Source organism: Mobula hypostoma, chromosome 22 (genome assembly GCF_963921235.1).
Source record: "Mobula hypostoma chromosome 22, sMobHyp1.1, whole genome shotgun sequence".
In the NCBI taxonomy this organism is placed as follows: Eukaryota; Metazoa; Chordata; class Chondrichthyes; order Myliobatiformes; family Myliobatidae; genus Mobula; species Mobula hypostoma.
The window spans coordinates 28,345,208-28,369,400 of record NC_086118.1 but is presented as its reverse complement, the minus strand read 5'-3'; the positions used below and the strand labels follow the sequence as shown (position 1 = coordinate 28,369,400).

Here is a 24,193-nt window from a genome sequence, read left to right as displayed (position 1 = left end):
TCATCTCATTATTTTTCCAAGCGTCTTTGTCTTGCAGATTTTTTTTAACATGTGCCTATTACTTTTGCACAGTGATGGAGAAACGAGAATACTGGTGGGATTAGACAAGGATGGATAAATGGAAGCTTAATATGAAACACAAGCATTGGCTGAATTGCTATTGCCACGCAGTATATTCCATGCAATTTTACGTAAACTTTGATCCAGGCTTTTTTCTCCATATAACATTACTGATCATGTGGTTACTTACCTGGATTGGTGACATCAGCAGTTCTTCTCAATTTTCCACTACTAGTCCTTGTGAGTCCTAACAAAAACGATAAAACACATGATCAAAATGTCAATTAATCCATCTCCCCAACATTATTCACCTCCTATCCTCCCCTCATTTATCAAATGTTATTTATCTCTTAATAGCAAAAAGGTCCCAATGATCTGAGCATGTTAAAAAATCTAAATCATTGCCGATGTATTTACAATGATTCAGGGATATATCATATTGAAAGTATTCAAACCGGTTTAACCATCAAAATGGTTATAAATTTCTCACCAGGATTCCTCAACTCAAACTGAGGATATTCAGAATTTTAAAAGTTGAAGTTGACAATAAAAGAGGAATATATTTCTCGTAAACTTCCCTTTCCAAGTGACAAACACTGGCTGAACCAGTTAATTTAAAGAAAAGTTTGATGGGTTCTTGATTAGTGCAATCAAAGATTACAAGGAAAAGGCTGGAGAATGGGGCTGAGAGGGATAATAAATCAGCCATGATGGAATGATGGATCAGACATGATGAGCCAATTAATCGAATGGTCTAATTTTGCTCCGATGTATTATGCTTTAGATGGCTGCAAAGAAAGGCACATGAAACTATCCATTGCTTCAACTCTGCTACTGTTAGATTTTCACAAAAAAATACTGTAGAAACAGTTTACTTTCTATTATAAACTGAGTCCAAAAAATGCAAAATGCTTATCTACTGAAACACAAACCTCTGTATTATGAAGATAATCAGCAACATGGATTCCATAATCCTCCATGAAAGCTGGCACAAGGAATTGCAATTCATCACAATTAAGGTTAATTGAGTACCAAGGTTGAAATTTCAGAACAGCATATGGTTCCTTCAACCAGGATACAAGACTAACCAAGGCAAGGTCATAGAACTAAGTGCAAACAATGTGTCACAGGAAGCAATGACACAAGAATGTGTAAAGGTCTTGTAGAGCGAGTTAAATTTTGAACTGAATTGTTCTAGGGTTTACCTCCGATGCTATAAGAATCACTTGTGATTTACTGGCTAAATTCTTCATTCCTTGGCTGGACAGATGGCATAAATGGCGAAGTTTTAGATTGCTAGTGCAGTATCATGTCCTGAGACCGGTGGGAAGTTCGAGATCAAAGTATTCCATCAAAAGCAGAGAACATAAATGTGGTTGAGAGAAAAATTAAATTTATTAAAAAGCAAAACTAAGAGAAAGCAGAATTCCCATGAAGAAAAAAAGAATTAACAAATTACAAGAATTTTATAGAGATAAAGATATGCTAGACGGAGCTGTTAGTTATTTCTCTGTGGTATGCATGCATTGTCTCGTGGCCTGAGTGTTTTAGCTGTTATGTAACTACCAAGATAATTGTTATATTCTCAGTGGGAAAGTGTGCATGGAACAGGAGGAAATAGCAGAGGTACTCAGTGAATACTTTACTTCAGTATTCACTATGGAAAAGGATCTTGGTGATTGTAGGGGTGACTTGCAGCAGACTGAAAAGCTTGAGCATGTGGATATTAAGAAAGAGGATGTACTGGAGCTTTTGGAAAGGATCAAGTTGGATAAGTCGCCAGGACCAGATGGGATGTACCCCAGGCTACTGTGGGAAGTGAGGGAGAAGATTGCTGATCCTCTGGCGATGATCTTTGTATCATCAATGGGGACAGGAGGCGTTCCGAAGGGTTGGAGGGTTGCGGATGTTGTTCCCTTATTCAAGAAAGGGAGTAGAGATAGACCAGGAAATTATAGACCAGTGAGTCTTATTTCAGTGGTTGGTTATTTGATGGAGAAGATCCTGACAGGCAGAATTTATGAACATTTGGAGAGGTATAATATGATTAGGAATAGTCAACATGGCTTTGTCAAGGGCAGGTCGTGCCTTACGAGCCTGACAGAATTTTGAGGATGTGACTAAGCACATTGTTGAAGGTAGAGCAGTAGATGTAGTGTATATGGATTTCAGCAAGGCATTTGATAAGGTACCCCAAGCAAGGCTTATTGAGAAAGTAAGGAGGCATGGGATCCAAAGGACCTTGCTTTGTGGATCCAGAACTGGCTTGCCCACAGGAGGTAAAGAGTGGTTGTAGATGGGTCATATTCTGCATGGAGGTTGGTGACCAGTGGTGTGCCTCAGGGATCTGTTCTGGGACCCCTCCTCGTCGTGATTTTTATAAATGACCTGGATGAGGAAGTGGAGGAATGGGTTAGTAAGTTTGCTGATGACACAAAGGTTGGGGGTGTTGTGGATAGTGTGGAGTGCTATCCGAGGTTACAGCGGGACATTGATAGGATGCAAAACTGGGCTGAGAAGTGGTAGATGGAGTTCAACCCAGAAAAGTGTGAAGTGGTTCATTTTGGTAGGTCAAATACGATGGCAGAATATAGTATTAATGGTAAGACTCTTGGCAGTGTGGAGGATCAGAGGGATCTTGGGGTCTGAGAAAATTGGACGCTCAAAGCAGCTATGCAGGTTGACTCTGTGGTTAAGACATACGGTGTATTGGCCTTCATTAATCGTGGAATTGAGATTAGGAGCCGAGAGGTAATGTTGCAGCTATATAGAACCCAGGTCAGACCCCACTTGGAGTACTGTGCTCAGTTCTGGTCACCCACTACAGGAAGGATATGGAAACCATAGAAAGGGTGCAGAGGAGATTTACAAGGATGTTGCCTGGACTGGGAAGCATGCCTATGAAAACACGTTGAGTGAACTTGGCCTTTTCTCCTTGGAGCGATGGAGGATGAGAGGTGACCTGATAGAGGTGTGTAAGATGATGAGAGGCATTGATCGTGTGGATAGTCAGAGGGTTTTTCCCCAGGGCTGAAATGGCTGCCACAAGAGGGAACAGGTTTAAGGTGCTTAGGAGCAGGTACAGAAGAGATGTCAGGGGTGTTAGTTTTTTACTACGCAGAGAGTGGTGAATGCGTGGAATGGGCTGCCGGCGACGGTGGTGGAGGCAGATACGATAGGGTCTTTTAAGAGACTTTTGAATAGGTAGATGGAGCTTAGAAAAATAGGGGACTATGGGTAACCCTAGTAATTTCTAAGGTAGGGACAAGTTTGGCACAACTCTGTGGGCCGAAGGGCTTGTATTGTGCTGTAGGTTTTCTATGTTTCTATTATACAACTCCATCAAATCTTACAATCAGAGCCATGTCAAATGTTGCTAAGTTAACCATTGCATGCACCAAATTTCTGCTCAGATTAGACACTTAACTGCCAGAATAAAGCTCCATGTCCAAGTGAGTTAATGTATACTCCACATAATTACAAAGACACAGAGAATTGAACATAGAACAGTACAGCACAGGAAGAAGCCCTGCAACCCATGATGTCCATGCCAAATAGAATGCCAAGTTAAAGATAAAAGCAAAAGATCGACATCGTTTGTACTTTGAAATATTGAAACATAGGGTGAAATGTGTTTGTGTCAATGACCAATACGGTCTGAGGATTGGCTGGGGGCAGCCTGCAAGTGCAGCCATGTTGTCAGCACCAAAACTAACCCCTTCCTCCAGCACATTATCCACATCCCTCCATTCCCCGTGGATTTATCCAAAAACACTGGAATGCTTACACTACCACCTCTGGTAGCACATAACAAGCTCCTTGGACACAGTAAGAAATTACCCTACTTGTGAAAGAGTTCAGAATCTGAGGATAAAGAAGGGGTCATCAAAGGAACTAGGAGTGACATGAGGGAAAATTGTTCATGTGTTGAGTGGGCATGAACTGCGATCCATTCTCTGAAAGGCTGGAGGAAGCAGATTCAATTGTTAAGGAAGTGAGATGATATTTAAGGGAGGAGGAAGTATGTGAACTGCAAAGCCAAGGAGAAATAGTTGAGAATGGAACTAGCCAGCATATTCTTCCCTTGCTCTAAAGATTCTAAATCACTTATGAGCAGGGCCGTTGATAATTGAACAAAAAAAATTGAGATATTGCAGTTTTGCATGGGCTAGTTCCAGCACATCCTCCACAAACCTTATGTGACTACTTCTTAAATATTCATTATCTGTTTCCGAAATTTCTACCGTATTTTGGGAGCCTCATGGGATTAACTGTAAAAGAGAAAAATTCATTTGAAATACTGAGGAAAATAGTACCATCTTGCTGTCTTTATGCAAAAATCTAAATTCTAATTTCTGCAAGACATTTTTTGAAATGCTTGTAGCCGAAATTTCATGGAAATAGTTAAAAATGTACAAAAAAGAAATGACTGTTTAACTGAGTAACAATTCGTGAATTTAAATGAAATAGAGAACAAATTAGAACACTACCAAATACCTTTACAGTACTATAAAACCATGTTTGGTTCCTAATAGTTATCAACAGGGGAATTCAATCCAGCGTATGCTGCCATGTTCTTTTGATTGACTATAATTTAACAAAATCAGTGCAGACACCTAGTGCAGATATTGGACTTCCTTCATACAATGCTTTTGGCAATTGCATCCTCCAAATTTTTGTTTTCATTGTAACATTCAGGGATGATGGTCGATACCAAATATTTCAAAGTTCCCAATTTGCTGAAGTAGCCAAATCATTTCATTTTCACTCCCGGCCATTTCTGTCATCTCTAATCCTGAATGCTTTAAGCAACAGTGAGAAAAATAGTTCTGAATTGTCTTACTGTTTATTTCTACCAACTGTCAGTGACAAAAATCACTGCTTTTTGAACACAAACACACACAGCTAATGCTGTTTAAAAACAGCTCGCTCCAAGCATTGTGTGGTATCAAATGGCCACACAACTGCACTCGACTATTGCTAATTAGAACTTCTTTGGCAACAGTCTCCTGTCCCAATTAAGTTGCATAGTGTTCCAAATCAACAAGGGGAATACTGGCTATTTTCTCAATTAATTTTTGTTCTTGAAGAGTTGCCCCAAATAAGCGGCTGCCTCAATTAACTGATGGCTTAATTAACTGGAATATACTGCACATGAAAGGAGAAAGCTGAACTGGCTACCAGGTTCATATCTTGGTAAACTGCCTGCTCCAACATATGCTTCAGTTGCTACTATTCTAAAAGAGCAGCAGCAAACTGCCAGAGATCCTTTTCATCCACAAGCTTTTGACAAATGGCTTACGGCAAAACAAGAAGTGAGAGCAGAGAGGAAGAAGATATTTTATTTTAGGGAGAAAGAATTTTTTTTTCTGTAGGAACCATCACAGCATCCATTGTTTAAATCAAGTTTAACAAATACAAGAGGTTAAGAAAACATTGATCTCAACCAGGTATCTGATGTCTGGAGCTACAATCTAAGTTCAATGTCTATCTGCCAACAACTGTAGTCAGAAACAGACCCACTGACTGACTAAAGCACCAAGCCTTCAGTCCCTCTTCCAAAATCCCACATCGGGACAACAGTTTTAACCATTATACTAGCATTTCAATTTAAAGAAAACATTAGACTATTTAGCTAAAAAGTAGAAAAAAAAACATGTTGGCAAAGTCAAAAGGGGTTTGACTAGCAATTTCACCCGATGGAATTGGCAGAGAAGTTGGAAAAATATATTTCATGTTTGAAAATTCTTAGTGAAGTCCATGTGGATTACAATTATTTAATCTGCCACTGAATGGAGACCACAGAATTCAAAGAGAATATATTTTAAACCAAAACTAAGATCTTTTATCTAATAAATCTCTTCTGTGCGAAAACGTGGCAGGAACATGGTTGAATCATTCTGTGACTCACAGTTCAGTTGAACAAGCTTTCTTCAAAGGAACACACTTCAAAAGGCATAAGGAAGGTCACATGCAAGACTTTAAAAAATTTATTTTGTTAAAATTCAGTTAGAGCTCTTTCAAGAAAAATTCCTTTGTCCCATGTTCAGACAATTCAAATTTTTGAATTTAAAGCCTTCATTTGTCTTAATGTTACAACCACAAGGCAGCTACATATTTTGATCCCAGAGTTACTAATGCCACGGTTCATGCAGTCATAGCTCTTTTCCCAGAGGCCTCCATTTCCACACTTCAGAGTAGGCATCAAATGAACTGCAGTTATCGTCAGTGCAGTTTATGGTGCAGATTTTTCTCCACATTTTGACTTTACTATAAAATCAGTTATAATTAGTCTTTTGGAAAATGGAAGCAGGAGGGGAGAAATTAAAAACAGAAGATCTCCTGGAGCAGATTATAAAAGATTGCATTGTATGCTTTTAAAGAAATATATACCAGGTGAACCATTAGGGGATAAGATACCTTCAATGGCAGTACGGAGAAATTCTTACTCTACCATTTCAAGATTTTACTCATGGGTGCTTAAGGAAACAATTAGAAAACTTGGCATTCAAGAATCACAGCTGCATTTAAAAAGGTGCCACTTCCCTCCCCAAGCATCCTTCATAACATTTGCATCATATTTAAATGTTTAAAAAAAAAGTAAACCTTCAGTGCACACAATTTCAGGTATCTTACACATGCATGACAAGTGATATTGCTATTCCTTGAAACCCTATAACTCCGGCAGGAAAGGGACATAGATAAATATTTAAAAGTCAATATGCTTTGACTTTCAGATGGGATGTCCTTCAGTTTAAATTTTAACTTTACGCAACCCTTATTTTGTGTTTTTGATTGTGCCACGCAAGCCTCTACAATCACCTGCTTTTCTTTTGAGTCCGATTGTTATAAAATTAAACCCTGAGCTCGCCTTGGCCAATCTGAAACTGACCTCACCAAGTACATTTCCCATCCCCTTCCATCATCAACATGCCAAAGATCAGTTTGAGGTCTGAAGCACTTAACTGAAAATAAATTCAACTAAATACAAACAAAGAAAAACCCAAAAATGTCATAGTGTGAGAAACCGTAATCAGTTACACCCTGTTGATACAAACTACTTCGAGATTCTTGGCTTCAAAATAGCCCTCTGGAAGTATGTCACTAAACTCACTGTTATTCATCTAGTGTCAGGCAGAAGTGTTTGCAAATAGAAGCGTACCATATATAAATAATACACTTAGAGGTTCGCATTTCTAGATTGAAGGAAATCTTATCAAATTGGATAGTACTGAACCAGACCAACATGGCGCAAACTGATCCAATTCAACCTCAAAATGTTCGATAAGAATATTAACATATAGCCTGGACTTTAGGATTTGAGTCAGGTGATCCAGGAAAGAGTAGTAGTGTATGTTTTTTCATCATTTCAAAGTACTCCCTCCACACTCTCCCTTTTATTTCCTATCTTGCACATGCTCGATTGCTTTCAGTCAATAGGATTTACTTGTAGCACCCTCCTAGCAGTACCAATGCTTGTGTCAATAATATAGCCTGTTCCAAGGTTATAAATCTGTGACATATGGACCCTGCTAGATATGATCAAGCTCCCCTAATATTGTTAAAATCAGGAGGCAAATAATGTGCATATACTACACTCATTCTTACAAACTTTGCCACCTTCCATTTTTTGTAAAGATTTAACTTTCTTCTGCGCTTTTCTTGACATTTTCTGCAATATTGAGGAAGTAATGTTACCATAGCGACATATGTGTCTTGTCAAACTAGCAGACAAATTTCAGCTTGTGTAATGCGCAAAAGTGTTACAATGGCGGGGCATTGGGAGCAAGGGTGGACCCAAAGGCAAGACACATCTTGTGAGGTTACTTAGATTTAGTTTATTGTTCGATACCAGGAGAGCCAGGCAGGAGCAGGAATAGCAAACTGGACAAGGACTCAGGATTACGACTAGGCTGGGACCAAGGGTCTGGGCTTGGACTCAGAATCGGCTCCCAGAACTAGAGGAGACATGAAGAGGCTAGGGTATGGACTCTGAGCCTGAGACTGGGCAAGGACCCAGTACCTGGGTCTTGCCTTGGGCTCGGACCCCAGAACCAGGCAAGGACATGACATGGACTAGGGAAAGGAGGAACATGGGAACACAGAGCCTCATTCTCAGGAGAGCAGGTACATGGAACCATGGACACATACACAGAACACAGAGTCGGGACCCCTCCTTGGGTACAGGACATAGGGCCGGGACTCTTGACCCTCTGCGGGGCAACGGCAAGATGGCCTGGCTTACCCCATGGAGGCGAAGACAAGACAAGACAGAAAATGACCCTCCGTGGGGCAACGGCAAGACGGCCTGACTTACTCCACGGAGGCGAGGACAAGACAAGACGTGACTCCCCGCGGGGCAACAGCAAGATGGCCTGACTTACCCCCGGAGGCAAGGACAAGACAAGACAAGACCAGCATGAATGAACACCAGACAGTACCTATCTAGCTCCGGTAATGGAACTAGACCGAAGGGCAGGCAGGGGCTGCAGACGAGGGCTAGAGGCGAGAGGGGCAGAGAAGGGACTCAGACAAGGGGGTAGGACAGGAATCACAGACCGCCAGGGCCAGGACTGGACTCAGAACTGGGAAGCCGCCAGGGCCAGGACTTGACATGGTACTTGAACGCCGCCAGGGCCAGGACTTGACATGGTACTTGAATGCCACCCAGAGCCAGGACTTGACTTGGAGCCTCCGGGAAGTGGTGAGCTCTCGACTCAGCCCAGGAACAGTAGAAAGCGGCTCTAGATTCTCTCCGGCGTGTTAACTGATGGACCCACCTTGAAGAGGAAACTTTGCAGGCTCGCTTTGGCGAGGTAACTGGACAGGGTTGCTCCGGTGAGGAAAGGTGAATTAGCGGCACTCGCTTCGGGCGGAGACAAGGCTTGATCCGGCCAGATGACATTGGCCCGCCATGACTTTGCAGACGCTTCCACCCTGAACGGCTGAAAACCGAAGACTATAAACTACCGGTTCAGTCAAGTGTTAATTGCCTCTAATCACCAAAGTCAAGGGACATGGGAAAACAGGGAATCAACGGTCCGGATCGTAACATAAACAAGCTAAATTTAAAGGGACCCCAATCCGGAGCATGACAAAAAGAGGTCCTATTCATTACCCATGGAAGATCTGTACCACCAATCATCCACCCGCAAAAAATTACCCAGCTTTCTTATCGATTACCACAGCATTAGCTTGTACTTTTTTGAAAAATGTACAAGTTAATGGTCAGTGCAAAAAGATCTGTAGGCAGTTGAGTGCAGAAACAGGGATGGAAGGAAATTGTACTGGGCAAGGAACTGGAGCAATACAGGACAAAAATGCTATGGTTACAGGGATGCTGAGGATGATTGCAGAGATGGGAAAGAAACTACAGAGACACCAGTGAAAGTGCTAGCTAGGAAAACTGGGAGGAGGTAGCAGTAGAAATTATAGTGAAGGAATGTCAGGGCACCCCTTTCTCATTTTTCACTGCTTCCAGCTTCAAAAGGGTCACAACATTTGACAGAAGATTGACCATCAATCTCGGTTAAATTCATGTGCTGCAATCTAAGAGATTGACAATTGATCAAATCAAGATAAACCAATGACCCTGGCTAGAAAACTTCCTCAAAGAGTTGATGCTGATGGTTTGTGCATCTGGGCTTGTACATCCAATAGCAGAAAATAGGGTCTGTGGCCCTTTTCCCAATGTCACAATTTTTATGCAAAATGAGAGGAATTGAAAAATGAAGTAACAGGCAACCAATGAATAGCTTTCTTCTGATCTACTTTTCATTCATCTGTTGGTTCTTGAGAATGTTTTATAAATATAATGTAAAGCATAAACAAGGTACCCACCAAGTCAGTTACATCTAGAATACAGGCATTGCAGGCAAAATTATTTCCATTGTGTCCAAGTATATCTGCCTCTCTAAACAAAATAATCATAATGTTGAACATAACAAACTCTCATATGCTCTCATTCAGGCTTCAGTAAATCAATGGACTAACGAGGATGTAAAATAAAGCTGATCAGCTTTTTCTTAGATATAAATCATGCTACTGGTCTGGCACAGCAGAGTTAGTAAAATAAATTCTTTTTCTCCAGGCCAAAGAACACCCCAATGGCAGTATTTCTAACATGAATCTCAGCTGATAAAATAAACTGGGATCGTTGCTCAAAATCTACTGCTGGAGAGCAGCAAAAGCCGCTTAGGAAGTTACATTATGCTTCAGAATAATTTTATAACCAGTAAACCATGCACAGAGTTTCTTATTAAAAGCAAAAAAAACTAAAAACAGTGGAAGATTGTGTGATATTTATGACTGTTTAAAGTGAGAGTTTAGAATAGGATGGTTAAAATAACACGGCATTTTCACACACTCTAAATGGTGGTATTGGAAAGGGAGGTTCCAGAGTTGGCAAAATATTTCTTGAGTACATCAGGGTAGTTTTCTTGGATTAGATATTTCTGAAATACTGCAGCAAACTGTATATCTATTTTCTTCCACTTTCAACCACTGAAAGAATATGCATCAATAATGACACCATCCACATCATTACAAGTTCCCAAATGCATTGGAATGGCTGATAATAGACTCTTTATTTTTGGCTGGTTAACAGAGGCACAAATATTGGCCAGGATTCTGTTTTCAAAATAGCTCCATGGGATTTTATACAGCTTTGTCTGTAGTTTCAATCCTCTTGAGTGGGACTTGAGCCTACAGCCTGCAACTGAATCAAGACCAACACCCAGCGTTATCAGAAACTTTGAACAGTTTTCTTCACCACAGTGACTTACATTTCTTCACCATAGTGACTTACATTTCTTCATAAATTAAAGTTTTTTTTCCCCACCTCTGGAGAACTAATGGAGGAATTCTAGCTGCTGGTAATAAACACCATTGAGCATTTTGGTTATAATTTGCACCAGACCCTCATTTTCAGTTGCATTAATTTCAGCCAGTAGCCAGCAATCTTTTACACATTTGACACTGACATCCAAATACAAATTTCTCCTCCATTTTGCTTAAAAATTCCTTCAATAAATGGCAAACTAATTGTGCTAAATGAATGGTTCCCAAACTCTTTTTGGGTTACCATCCCCCTGGCTCCCGGACCACACCTGCAGTGCCCTCCTTCCCTTTTCCGGCCATTACATAAAAGCTAAGAATTTTGATTTATGATGCACAGTTAAACTGAAAATTTAAAGCAGTAACAAAATAATTGCAAATGTTGTTCAAATCTATTTAAAGTTACAAATAAAATTATTTCTTTAAACACAGTTTTAGGGTGTAGGGGACTCTGGATAGAGGTGATGCCTTTGATGTCTGGTAGCTGCACTCTACCTCGTAGGTTGGACGGACATCGCGGGTCCTCATCCACCTCCTCAATGTCTTACATCCGCCTCCAAGTGGCAAATCCCGGTACACCGCTTCAGCTGGCGGGCTAAATGATGTGAGAGGGTGGTGCTAACATGGCACCACTGGCCAAAGGACCTCGTTGACAAAGTCACCGGCCAGAGCGGATGAGTTCCCTGAAGAACTACAATGGTCACTTGTTCGAGATCAGGGCGAGCCGCCAAGTTGGAGGATATTGGCTGTGGTCTGGCCTGGAGAGGGGTGAGTGCCACCAGGCCTCACTAGCCCAAGACACATGCAAGCACCCCTACGACCCATAGGCAGGTTGTGAGATCCAAGCGGAACCAAAACACAATTTTCATCAACAAATTTAGAGCATGCATTTGTAGTCCTAATATTTACTACTTCATTGCTTTTTCACCTTTCCTGAGGTGGATGGGCTTGGTGCAGTGATATGAGCTTTTCAACATCAAGCTAAGGAGTCTCAGATCCCCGTGTTCAGAAATTTGCAGTCTGTTTCATTGATTTGAAAGAAGTTGAGTGACTGCAGTGAAACTGCACTCCATTAAATATGACATTGGAAAGGTTATAAACAACATTTGGACCTATCTTCTGCAGTGTAGGACAACATTGGGCATTCTTTTAGAATGGAGGTTAGGAGGAATTTCTTTAGCCAGAGAGTGGTGAATCTGTGGAATTCTTTGTCACAAGCTGCTGTGGAGGCCAAGTCTATGTATATTTAAGGCAGAGTTTGATAGAATTTCTGACTGGTCAGAGCATGAAGGGATACGGGGAGAAGGCAGGAGACTGGGGCCAAGAGGAAAACTGAATCAGCCATGATAAAATAGCAAAGCAGACTCAGTGGGCCAAATGGCCTAATTCTGCTCCTATATCTTGTGATATTCAGAGATTTCTTTCTACAACCAAAAATCTTGATACGATTTTTTGAACCTTGGCTTCAGCTCAAAGTCATTTTGTAGCGAGGCCAGTTCTTCCTCCATCCTTCCTGTCAATTCCTCATTGCGAGTGTTCAGGAATGGATTTATTACCCAATCTGGTATTTGGACTGAGAGAAGATCCTAAAATCACTCTGACATATCTTCATGCAGTTTATCCAGGTGCGCACAGTATACATGAAGATCATCATCTGGTATTGTTTCTTTCTCTTCCGGCTCAGAGAGGCTTGGAAATTGGAAAATGTTGCAACAGCCAATGCTGTGCTTAAATAGTGTAAACTTGGACAGAAGAAGAAATACTCTAAAGGCAGGGTGATGCAACTGTAGCTGACAAGAGAATTCAAAGCTAATATAAAAGCCAAAGAGAGGGCATATACTAGATCAAAAAGTAAAGGATTTGGAAGCCTTTATAAACCAAAATAAGGCAACTAAATATTCATAAAGGAAAAGGAATATGGAGGTTACCTGACCAATAATATCAAAGAGGATACCAAAAGTTTCTTCAGATATGTAAAAGTGTAAAAAAGAAGTGAGTAGATATTGGACCTCTAGAGGGGTAATAGATAAGGAAATTCCAGATGAACTGAATATGTATCTTGCATTAGTCTTCACTGCGGAAGACACGAGCGTATGCTGAAAGTTCGAGAGTGTCAGGAAGCAGAAGAGAGTGAAGTTGCCATTACTAGGGAGAAGGTGCATTAAAAATTGATAGGTTTGAAAGTAGATAAATGACCTGGACCAGAAGGTCTACACCCCATGGTCCTGAAAGAGGTATCTGAAGAGATTGTGGAGGCATTAGTAATGATCTTTCAATAATCAATGGATTCTAGCATGGTTTGGGAGGACAGGAAAATTGCAAATGTCACTCCACTCTTCAAGAAGGGAGAGCTGCAGAAGAAATGAAACTATATGCCAGTTAGTCTGACCTCAGTGGTTGGGAGGATGTTGGAGTCGATTGTTAAGGATATGGCTTCGGGGTACTTGGAGGCACGTGATAAAATAGGCTGAAGTCAGCATGGTTTCCTCAAGGGAAAATTTTGCCTGAGAAATGAGTTGGAATTTGTTAAAGAAACAACAAGCAGGATAGAGAAAGGAGATTTGGAGGATGTTGTGTACTTGGATTTTCAGAAAGCCTTTGGTAGGGTGCTGCCCGTGAGGCTGCTTAACAAGTTGAGCACATGGTATTACAGGAGAGATACCTGTATGGATAGAGCATCGGCTGACTGATAGGAGGCAAAGAATGGAAATAAAGAGAGCATTTCTAGTTGGCTGGTGGTGACTAGTGTCATTCCACAGGGGTCTGTTTTGGGACTGATTCTTTTTACCTTATGTCAATGATTTGGGTGACGGAATTGATGGCTCTGTGAAGCTTACGGACAATACGAAGATAGGTGGGTTTTGAGGCAGGTAGTTTGAGACAGCAGAAAGGCTACAGAAGGAATTAGATAGATTATGAGGTTGGGCAAGGAAGTGGCAGATGGTACATGGTGCTGGGAAGTATATGGTCCTGCATTTTGGTAGAAAAAGTGTCTAATTTCTAAATAAAAGAGAACATTCAAAAATCTTTGATGCAAAGGGACTTGGGAGTCCTTGTACAGGATTCCCTAAAGGCTAATTTGCAGGCTGAGTCAGTCATGAGGAAGGCAAATGCAATGCTAGCATTCATTTCATTTCTTTGATCATGCTTTTTCTGTCTAAGAGTGTTCATTAACCCATGAACTAGATATCATCTATACTATGTACAGTGCCTATAATAATTATTCACTCCCCCCCTTGGAAGTTTTCATGTTTTATAACATTGAATCAGAATGGATTTAATTTGACATCTTTGACACCAACAAACAGAAAAAGACTCTTTCATGTCAAAGACAAAACAGATCTCTACAAAGTGATCTAGATAAATTCCAAATATAAAACACAAAACAATTGATTGCCTAAGTATTCACCCCCTTCAATATGACACGTGAAATCATTACTGGTGCAGCCAATTGGTTTTTAGAAGTCAAATAATTAGAGCAGTCAAGGCATTTCAGTTGATCGTAGCAAAAATACATCTGTATCTGGAAAGTCCAACCGCTGGTGAGTCAGTATCCTGGCAAAAACTACACCATGAAGACAAAAGAACACTCCAAGCAACCCGCAAAAAGGTTATTGAAAGGCACAAGTCAGAAGATGAATCCAAGAAAGTTTTCAAGTCACTGAATATCTCTTGCAGTACAGTTAAATCAATCATCAGGAAATGAAAATAATACGGCACAGCTGTAAATCTGCCGACAGCAAGATGTTCTCAAAAACTGAGTGACTGTGCAAGAAGGGGGCTAGTGAGGGAGGCAACCAAGGGACCTATAACAGCTCTGGAGGGGTTACAAGTTTCAGTGGGTGAGATGGGGGACTGCGCCTACAACGACTGCTGCCTGGGTGTTTCACCGGTTGCAGCTTTATGGGAGAGTAGCAAAGAGAAAGCCACTGTTAAAAAACTAAAATGAAATCTCAGCCAGAGTTTGCCAGAAGGCATGTGGGAGACTGAAGTGATCTGGAAGAAGGTTCTATGATCTAATGAAACCAAAATTGAGTTTTTTGGCCATCAGACTAAACGCTATGTTTGGTGTAAGCCAAAGACCACACATAATCAAAAACACACCATCCCTATCATGAAGCATGGTGGTGGCTGCTGTGGAGATGCTTCACTACAGCAGGCCCTGGAAGGCTTCTAAAGGTAGAGGGTAAAATGAATGCAGCAAAATACAGAGAAATCCTGGAGGTAAACCTGATGCTGTCGGCAAGGGAGCTGCGATTTGGGAGAAGATGTGTTTTCCAGAAAGACAATGATTACAAGCATAAAGCCAAAGCTACATAGGAATGGCTTAAAAACAACAAAGTTAGTGTCCTGGAGTGGCCAAGTCAGAGTCCAGATCTCAATCCAATTGAGAATTTGTGCCTGGATTTGAAAAAGCTAGTTCATTCACGATCGCTATGCAATCTGACAGAGCTTGAGCAGTGTTGTAAAGAAGAATGGGGAAAAATTGTAGTGTCTAGATCTGCAAAGCTGATAGAGACCTATCCACACAGACTCAAGGCTGTAATTGCTGCCAAAGGTGCATCTACTAAATACAAACTTGAAGGGGATGAATACTTATGCAATCAACTAGCTTGTGTTTTATATTTGTAATTAATTTTTAGATCACTTTGTAGAGATCTGTTTTCACTTTGACACAGAAGTCTTTTTCTGTCGATCAGTGTCAAAAAACCCAAATTAAATCAACTGTGATTCAATGCCGTAAAACAATAAAGCATGAAAACTTCCAAGGTGGGTGAATACTTCTTATAGGCACTGTATACGTATATTTTATCTATATCTCTATGTGGCACCATGGTAGCTTAGTGGTTAGCGCGACACAATTACAGTTTGGGGCATCAAATTTCAGAGTTCAATTCCCACACCTTCCATAAGGAGTTTGTACATTCTCCCCATGACTGTGTAGGTTTTTTCTGGTGCTTCATTAAGACACAGCACCACTATGTCTTTGGACATTCCGTAGTCCGAAGACATAGCAATTAGTAGGGTAATTGGTCATTGTAAATTGTCCTGTGATTAGGCCAATTAAATAGATGGATTATTAGACAGTGCAGATCGTTAGGCCAAAGGACTGTTCCACGCTGTGTTTCTAAATTAGTTAAGTAACTCCCTTTATTTTTTCCATCTTGCCATTGAATCTCTCTGCAACTTAAGCCTAACTTGCTTCAGATCAAAGACACTTGGAACTGGGAAAGAGAGAAAGCATTAACTTTCTCTTTCTCCAGATGCTGTCTGAACAGCGGAGGTTTTCTTGCATTTTATGTTTTCATTTTTAGTTAATGTTGGCAAATGCTAATTACTGGTCAAAATTACTGGTCTTTGTAAGAGCGCATGGAATATTTGATGTCTTCTCGAGATCAGAAGACGGGGCTTTTGTTTATCTTCTCCTCCAAAAGATGGCACCTCCAACAGCGAGGCACTCTCTCAGTCCTGCTACAGTGCAGTAACAACCTAATTTTTTTGTGTTCGGGTTCTCAGGAATTAAGTCTTTTTACTATTTGTAAGTATGCAATACAAAGTATAATCACATTTACTAGTTGTGCACTTGACTCTGCACAAATTAGGAACAAGCGAGGTAAAAATTAAATCTGATACCTTAAGAGTACAAAATGATGGGTACTAATACAATCGCCCTTTGGCAAGAAATAACAGATCGTACACTGCATACAATTATAGAGAAAGTATAAGAACGCTAATTTAACCAAACAGTTATTAAAGAAAGGAAAGAAACAAAAGAGCCCATCAGAATTAGACAGTCATATGTGCACATAAGTCAGAGCTCATCTTGCAATTTTCTTTAACTCGCATACTGGACCCTCGATCTGTGTGAAAGCACACACCACTTCCTGAAGGGCACTCAAAATCCATCTCGAACAAACAGACTCTCCCACTGGAGTATTGGTTCACAAGTCCAGATTCAAGAATTTTTTTGCCCCTTAGAGAATCTCAAAGGACAAGAGGGCACAGCCTCAGATTAGAGGGGTGTCCATTTAAAACTGAGATTCGGAGAAATTTCTTCAGCCAAAGGGTGTTGAATTTGTGGAATTTATTACCACTCGAAGCTGTGGAGGCCAGGTCATTGGGTGTATTTAAGGCAGTGCTTAATAAGTTTTGATTGGACAGGGCATCAAAGATTACGGGGAAAAATCTGGGGAGAGGGCCTGAGGGGAGAGAGAAAGGATCAGCCATGATTGAACGGCGGAGCAGACTCGATGGACCAAATAGCCTAATTCTGCTCCTTTGTCTTATGTCTAATAGAGATGGTAATCAAGAGCTGTAAATATTTGAAGTGAACATGATGAAAGCATACAACTTAGAAAAGGTATGGCATCATTGCCTGTATATAGAGAATGCATGTGTTAAATATCAGTATGAATTTTTTTTGTCCCAGAGTTGGCCCAGGAGTTTCTTGGCAAAAACTCAGTCTTGAAACTTTGAGATAATTAAAAGGGAAAATGCAGAAATTATGTGGGAAATACCAGAACTGCAGAAAGCCATGGTTGTCAAGATGATCCATGCAACAGTGGTTTAATAACTTGAAGCATTTTTAAAAAAATTCTATTTTCTTTGCTGTTCTTGATGAACTCCAATTCAATACCAATTTTCAAAGGGCAAAAACACAGATTATATTGGGCAATAGCTCCCCTTTCTTAAATGGGATGTTCTATTTTTGGAGAGGTCAACAGAGGGACAAAGGCCGTTCTTAAGCTTTTATTATCTTGAGGAGTTGTTTTTATGGAATACAAGATATTTCACAACTGTTCTAGTGAACCTTACAGAATAATTAATGCTCATACATTTTTTGGTCTCCTGTCCGCTATCACAACAGTTACTTACTGATAAATTTATTTTCTTTAATGTATTAATATTCAAATCAAAGAGTCTGAAACTGAACTCAGTCGAACACTCACCGTTGGAACAGGGAGAGAAAGAAATGGGGTCAGAGGTGGTTAAAAGAAAGAGAAGTTGTTCTCTTATGACTGAGGAGCACACATGTTCAAGGGTTAAAATCTACAATTTAATATTCAAGCGTTTCTCAGTCTTGCATGAATGAACAAGCCTGAATTTAACAATTAAAATTCTGTTTATCTATATCAATTCACAGGAAAAGCGAAATGCTGCCAGATGAACTCTCATGTACTTCCTGAGAGGCAGGCAAATCACTGCATGCAGAACTATTCTGTTACAGGTCAAATAATACAGAAGTGAAGAATGTAACATAACACTAAATCTATGTCATTTGGCTGAAGATAAAAAAAACTTCACATGATCACATACCTGATCTTAAAACGTTCACTCCCTCTACCACCAGTACACTGTGGCTGCACTATGTACAAAGACTTCAACAGCACCTGCCCAAACCACAACCCTACCACACAGAAATACTTCTACCTCCAAATTCACTTCCAATGTGGTCACTCTCCTGAAAGTCACTCCCCTCACATCGATGTGGGAGTTCCTTTAGCATTTCACAGTTCACGGCATTGACTCACAATCACCTTCAAGGACAATTAAAGGATCATTAACAAATGCTGGCATTGCCTGTGACATCTATATCCCATGCGTGAATAAACAAAACTTCCTGCGGTGCTTACGTCATCTTCATATTTTTATTTTATACAGATGGATAGATGCCAAGCATTTCCATAGGGGTTTACATCAGGATTTCACATTGTATCTCCTGTGGATATGGTGTAGTACCTTTTCTCTGGAGTTAGTCAGATCAGGAGAAAAAAAAATCATTTTGATGCTAAAAATATCTTTCGATTTTGAAGAATATCTGAGTTCTTGCAACTTTAATCGGACATTTCCTTTAACTTACTGTTTCAGGATTAAAAGGTGTGCCGTTACTTTCCCTCAAACTATAGTGTTTATTAATAATAAGAAAGAGTCTTTAAGCAACTTTCGGATTGATTTTCAGTCAAAGGCTTTCAAACAAATATCAAAATTATATTTGGGATAGATGCTTCCCATCCAGTAGCCAGATGACTTCTGACACATTAAACTAATTATGATCACTGCCGCAGAGGAACAGGGTGCCCTTGGAACATATGGCTTACAGCACAAATTTACCATATTAATATTTTGTGCTAGATTTGATAACTGTAATTGGTGACGCACAAATCCTGAAGAAAAAGAAGATGGAATAACCATTCCACATCTGCTTTATATACGGTTTCCTCTTTGACTTTCTGGAATAACACAATAAGCAGAATAGATACTTACTTTTGACAGTCCAAAAAACTGGAGCCAGATCTATACCGATATTTGATTACTTACATCAACAGTAAAGGGTCATGGGAGTACCCTCACCCAATAATAGGTCACATCATTGGCTCAGTATGACCTTCAATGATTAAAACAAAATAAGAAATGTTTATTAGCCTTATCAATGACATTGAATAAACCAGGGATGTCAACATCATTGACAAGGACAATGTTTCTGATCCTTGCAGCTCTAAGTAGTCGAGCAACACACACAAAATGCTGGAGGAACTCAGCAAGCCAGGCAGCATCTATGGAAAAAAGTACAGTCGACGTTTCAGGCCAAAAGGGCTTTCAACCCAGAACGTTGACTGTACTCTTTTCCATAGAGTTGCCTGTCCTGCTCAGTTCCTCCAGCATTTTGTTTGTGTTGCTTGGATTTCTAGCATCTGCAGATTTTCATTTGTTTGTGAATTCTAAGTAGTCACTGACTCATTTATTTAAGTGAAAAATAAAACAAGTTGCTGCAGGAACACCATGTCAGGCAACATCCATGAAGACAGAGTGACAGTCGACACTGAGTTGAGACGCTACATCAGGTCAGGGCAGACCTGCCGAGTTCCTCCAGCTGATTGTTTTTCCACTCTGAGTTCCAGCATGCGTTCTCTCAAATTCAATTTGTGAGTTCTGGCCTCACCAGCTAGCATTTATTACCATGCGCTGATTGTGCTTGAGAAGGCCAGGCAGCATCGGAACTCCTGATGAAGGGTCTTGGCCCAAAATGTTGACTTTTGACCCTTTTCCATAGATTTTGCCTTTTCTGCTGAATTTCTCCAGCATTTTGTGTGTGTTGCTTTGGATTTCCAGCATCTACAGATATTTTTGTGTTTACCCTACAGAAGGCCTTGAACTCAGCATCACCAAGACTAGAAGGTCCTCCACTGACTGGTCTCCATTGCACCTTACTACATTGCTGGGAATTTTTCTGGCCCATGACCACTCAAAGAATAGAAGGAGCATTTGGCATGGTACTGGAGAAACTTAAGGCGATGTATTGGCAGATTATATAGAGCATCCACCACCATTCTACTTAGTGCATTTGCTGCTTTCTGTTAGTCATGCGGAAGAAGTTTAGTTTCTATTTTTCCCTCATCAGTTAGCTCAGAATCTACGAAACAAGAATAACAGAACTTTGTGTCCTTTGTTTCACGGAATCCTGGTTAACCCCTTCCATACCAGATGCAGCGATTCAGATCAATGGGTTTAATATACACCGTCAGGATAGATCTCAATAGCAGAGGTGGAGGAGTATGCCTCTTGATCAACTCTTCTTGGTGCACAAATATATCAGTCCTGTCCCAGTTCTGCACACCAGACCTGGAATATCTAGCAGTTAACTACCGTCCATTTTACCTACTATGGGAAACTTCCAGGATCATTTTGGTAGTGGTATACATTCCACCTTAGGCCAATGTCAGTCAGGCTTTAGATGATCTGAGCAATGGGATCAACAAACACGAAACACCACATCCTAATACCTTAACTATCATTCTGGGGGATTTTAACCAGGCCAGTCTGAAAAAAAAAATGGCAAAGCAATTACCATCAACAGATTACTTGCAATATTCGAGGAAACAACACACTGGACCACTGTTACATCACCACCATGAATGCCTACTGTGCTATTCCACGCCCTCGCTTCAGGAAGATTGATCACCTGGCTGTACTTCTACTCCCTGAGTATAGGCAGAGACTGAAGACTGCAGCATCAGTAGTAAGGACCAAGAAGCTATGGACAAGGGAAGCACAGGAGTGCTTACAGGACTGTTTTGAATCGGTGGACTGGACTGTATTCAGGGATTCATTGTTGAACCAGGATGAGTATGCTGCAGTTGTTACTGACTTCATTAAAACCTGTGTGGATGAGTGTGTGCCTACAAAGACTTAGTGTACACTCTCAAACCAAAAGTCATGGATGAACCAAGAGGTACTTTGTCTGCTGAAGGCTAGATCTGTGGCATTTAAGTCTGGTGACCCAGGTCAGTACCAGTAAACCAGGTATGATCTACAGAGAGCTATTTCAAAGGCGAAGAGACAATTTCAAATAAGGTTGGAGGCAACATTGGATGTACGACAACTCTAGCAGGGTTGGCAAGACATTACTTCCTATAGAGCGAAACCCAATAGCACAAATGGCAGCAATGAACTCAACACCTTCTATGCCCACTTTGAAAGGGAGACTATAACTACAGCTGTGAAGATCCCTGCTGCCCCCGGCGACCCTGTGATCTCTATCAGAGACCAATGTTAGGCTGCCTTTAAAGAGGGTGAACACTTGCAAGGCGGAAAGTCCTGATGGAGTACCTGGTAAGGCTCTGAAAACTTGTGCCAACCAACGGGTAGGAGTTTTCAGGTACATTTTCAACCTCTCACTGTTACGGGCAGAAGTTCCCACTTGCTTCAAAAAGGCAACAATTATACCAGTGCCCAAGAAGAATAATGTGAGCTGCCTTAATGACTATCACCCAGTAGCACTCACATCTACAGTGATGAAATGCTTTGAGAGGTTGGTCATGACGAGACTGAACTCCTGCCTCAGTAAGGACTTGGACCCAGTGCAATTTGTGTATTGCCACAATAGGTTAATGGCAGATGCAACCTCAATGGCTTTTTACACGGCCTTAGACCACCTGGACAATGCAAACACCTATGTCAAGATGCTGTTCAGCAACTATACCTCAGCATTTAACACCATCATTCTCACAATCCTGATTGAGAAGTTGCAGAACCTGGGGCTCTGTACCTCCATCTGCAATTGGATCCTCAGCTCAGAAGACTGAGTGGATCTGTGTGGATTGGTGACAACATCTCCTCCTCGCTGACGATCAACACTGGTGCCCTCAGGGGTGTGTGCTTAGCCCACTGCTCTACTCTCTATACCCATGACTGTGTGGTTAGGCATAGTTCAAATACCATTTATGAATTTGCTGCTGATACAACCATTGTTGGGAGAATCTCAGATGGAGACGAGAGAGCATACAGTAGCGAGATATGCCAACTGGTGGAGTGGTGTCACAGCAACAACCTGGCACTCGACGTCAGTAAGATGAAAGAGCTGATTGTGGACTTCAGGAAGGGTACGACGAAGGAACACATACCAATCCTCAGAGGGATCAGAAGTGGAGAGAGTGAGCAGTTTCAAGTTCCTGAGTGTCAAGATCTCTGAGGATCTAGCCTGGTCCCAACATATCGATGCAGTTATAAAGAAGGCAAGACAGTGGCTATACTTTATGAGGAGTTTGAAGAGATTTGATATGTCAACAAATACACTCAAAAACTTTTATAGGAGATACCTTGGAAAATATTCTGACAGACTGTATCACTGTCTACTACGTTTGTATATGGGGGTTACTGCACAGGACCGAAAGAAGCTGCAGAGGGTTGTAAATTTTATCGGCTCCATCTTGGGTACTAGCCTACAAAGGACCCAGGACATCTTCAAGGAGTGGTGTCTCAGAAAGGACCTCCAGCACCCAGGGCATGCCCTTTTCTCACTGTTACCATCAGGTAGGAGGTACAGAAGCCTGAAAGCACACACTCAGCGATTCAGGAACAGCTTCTTCCCCTCTGCCATCCGTTTCCTAAATGGTCATTGAACCCGTGAACACTACCTCACTTTTTAAAACATAATTATTTCTGTTTTTTTGCACAATTTTAATCTATACAATATACGTAAACTGTAAATTTATTTATTATTATTATTTTATTTCTTCTTCTATATTATGTATTGTATTGAATTGCTACTGCTAAGTTAACAAATTTCACAACACAGGCCAGTGATAATAAAAACACATTCTGATTCAGATTCTGAAAGTCACACTCACTTTTGACTGACTGCCTTAGTAAAGAACTACATGGGCAGTTTAGAAACAGTTTGTAGAAAATATGCTTGAGCAAAGGAATTGAAACAGAGTATGTTAAAATGGGTTTCTGGGTGCAGAATATCAACACAAGTCAGATGACAGAGCCTGGGTGCTGTACTCGTCTTCTGTGGTTTGGTTCCATTGATGAAGTTGTCTGGTTTGGAACAAATAAAAGGGAGTTTGACATTTCTCTGGTAGCTTTGGCAACCAGGATCAAAAGTGAAAACATGGACCCAAGAGAAATAATCTCCCAATTGGTTTTTAAGCCAAACAAACTCGGACCCAGACCTAACAGACCTAGATATCACTGAAGTGCTCAGAGTGGTGTGGCAAACAGGATCACCCAATTCCTGCTATCATGGCATTAGTAATGGCTGTAATTATTGTTCGGTTTGGAACAATATCCTAGAAGGCCTGACAATTACGATTCAAATTAAAATTAAGGATGGCAAGGCTTTGGGGAGTTTACGACTAGGTACCAAGTTCTTGCCCCCAACGGCCACTACCAAGATCAAAGTTGCTGGTGAACACAGCAGGCCAGGCAGCATCTCTAGGAAGAAGTACAGTCGATGTTTCAGGCCGAGACCCTTCGTCAGGACTAACTGAAGGAAGAGTTAGTAAGAAATTTGAAAGTGGGAGGGGGAGGGGGAGATCCAAAATGATAGGAGAAGACAGGAGGGGGAGGGATGGAGCCAAGAGCTGGACAGGTGATTGGCAAAGGGGATATGAGAGGATCATGGGACAGGAGGTCCAGGGAGAAAGACAAGCGGGGGGGATCCCAGAGGATGGGCAAGGGGTATAGTCAGAGAGACAGAGGGAGAAAAAGGAGAGAGAGAGAGAGAAAGAATGTGTGTATATAAATAAATAACGGATGGGGTACGAGGGGGAGGTGGGGCATTAGCGGAAGTTAGAGAAGTCAATGTTCATGCCATCAGGTTGGAGGCTACCCAGACGGAATACAAGGTGTTGTTCCTCCAACCTGAGTGTGGCTTCATCTTAACAGTAGAGGAGGCCGTGGATAGACATGTCAGAATGGGAATGGGATGTGGAATTAAAATGTGTGGCCACTGGGAGATCCTGCTTTCTCTGGCGGACAGAGCGTAGGTGTTCAGCAAAGCGGTCTCCCAGTC

General features: G+C 41.1%; 1 protein-coding gene across 2 annotated transcripts in view; it reads right to left on the bottom strand.

The window, feature by feature from the left end:
• The window catches only part of LOC134360240 (septin-9-like), a 341,520-nt gene that overhangs the window by 278,775 nt on the left and 38,552 nt on the right, over positions 1 to 24,193 (bottom strand). For both annotated transcript variants that reach the window (XM_063074342.1, XM_063074345.1), the window contains exon 2: positions 251 to 307. In XM_063074342.1, the coding sequence (XP_062930412.1) occupies positions 251 to 307 (57 nt within the window). The remainder of the gene's footprint in view (positions 1 to 250; positions 308 to 24,193) is intronic.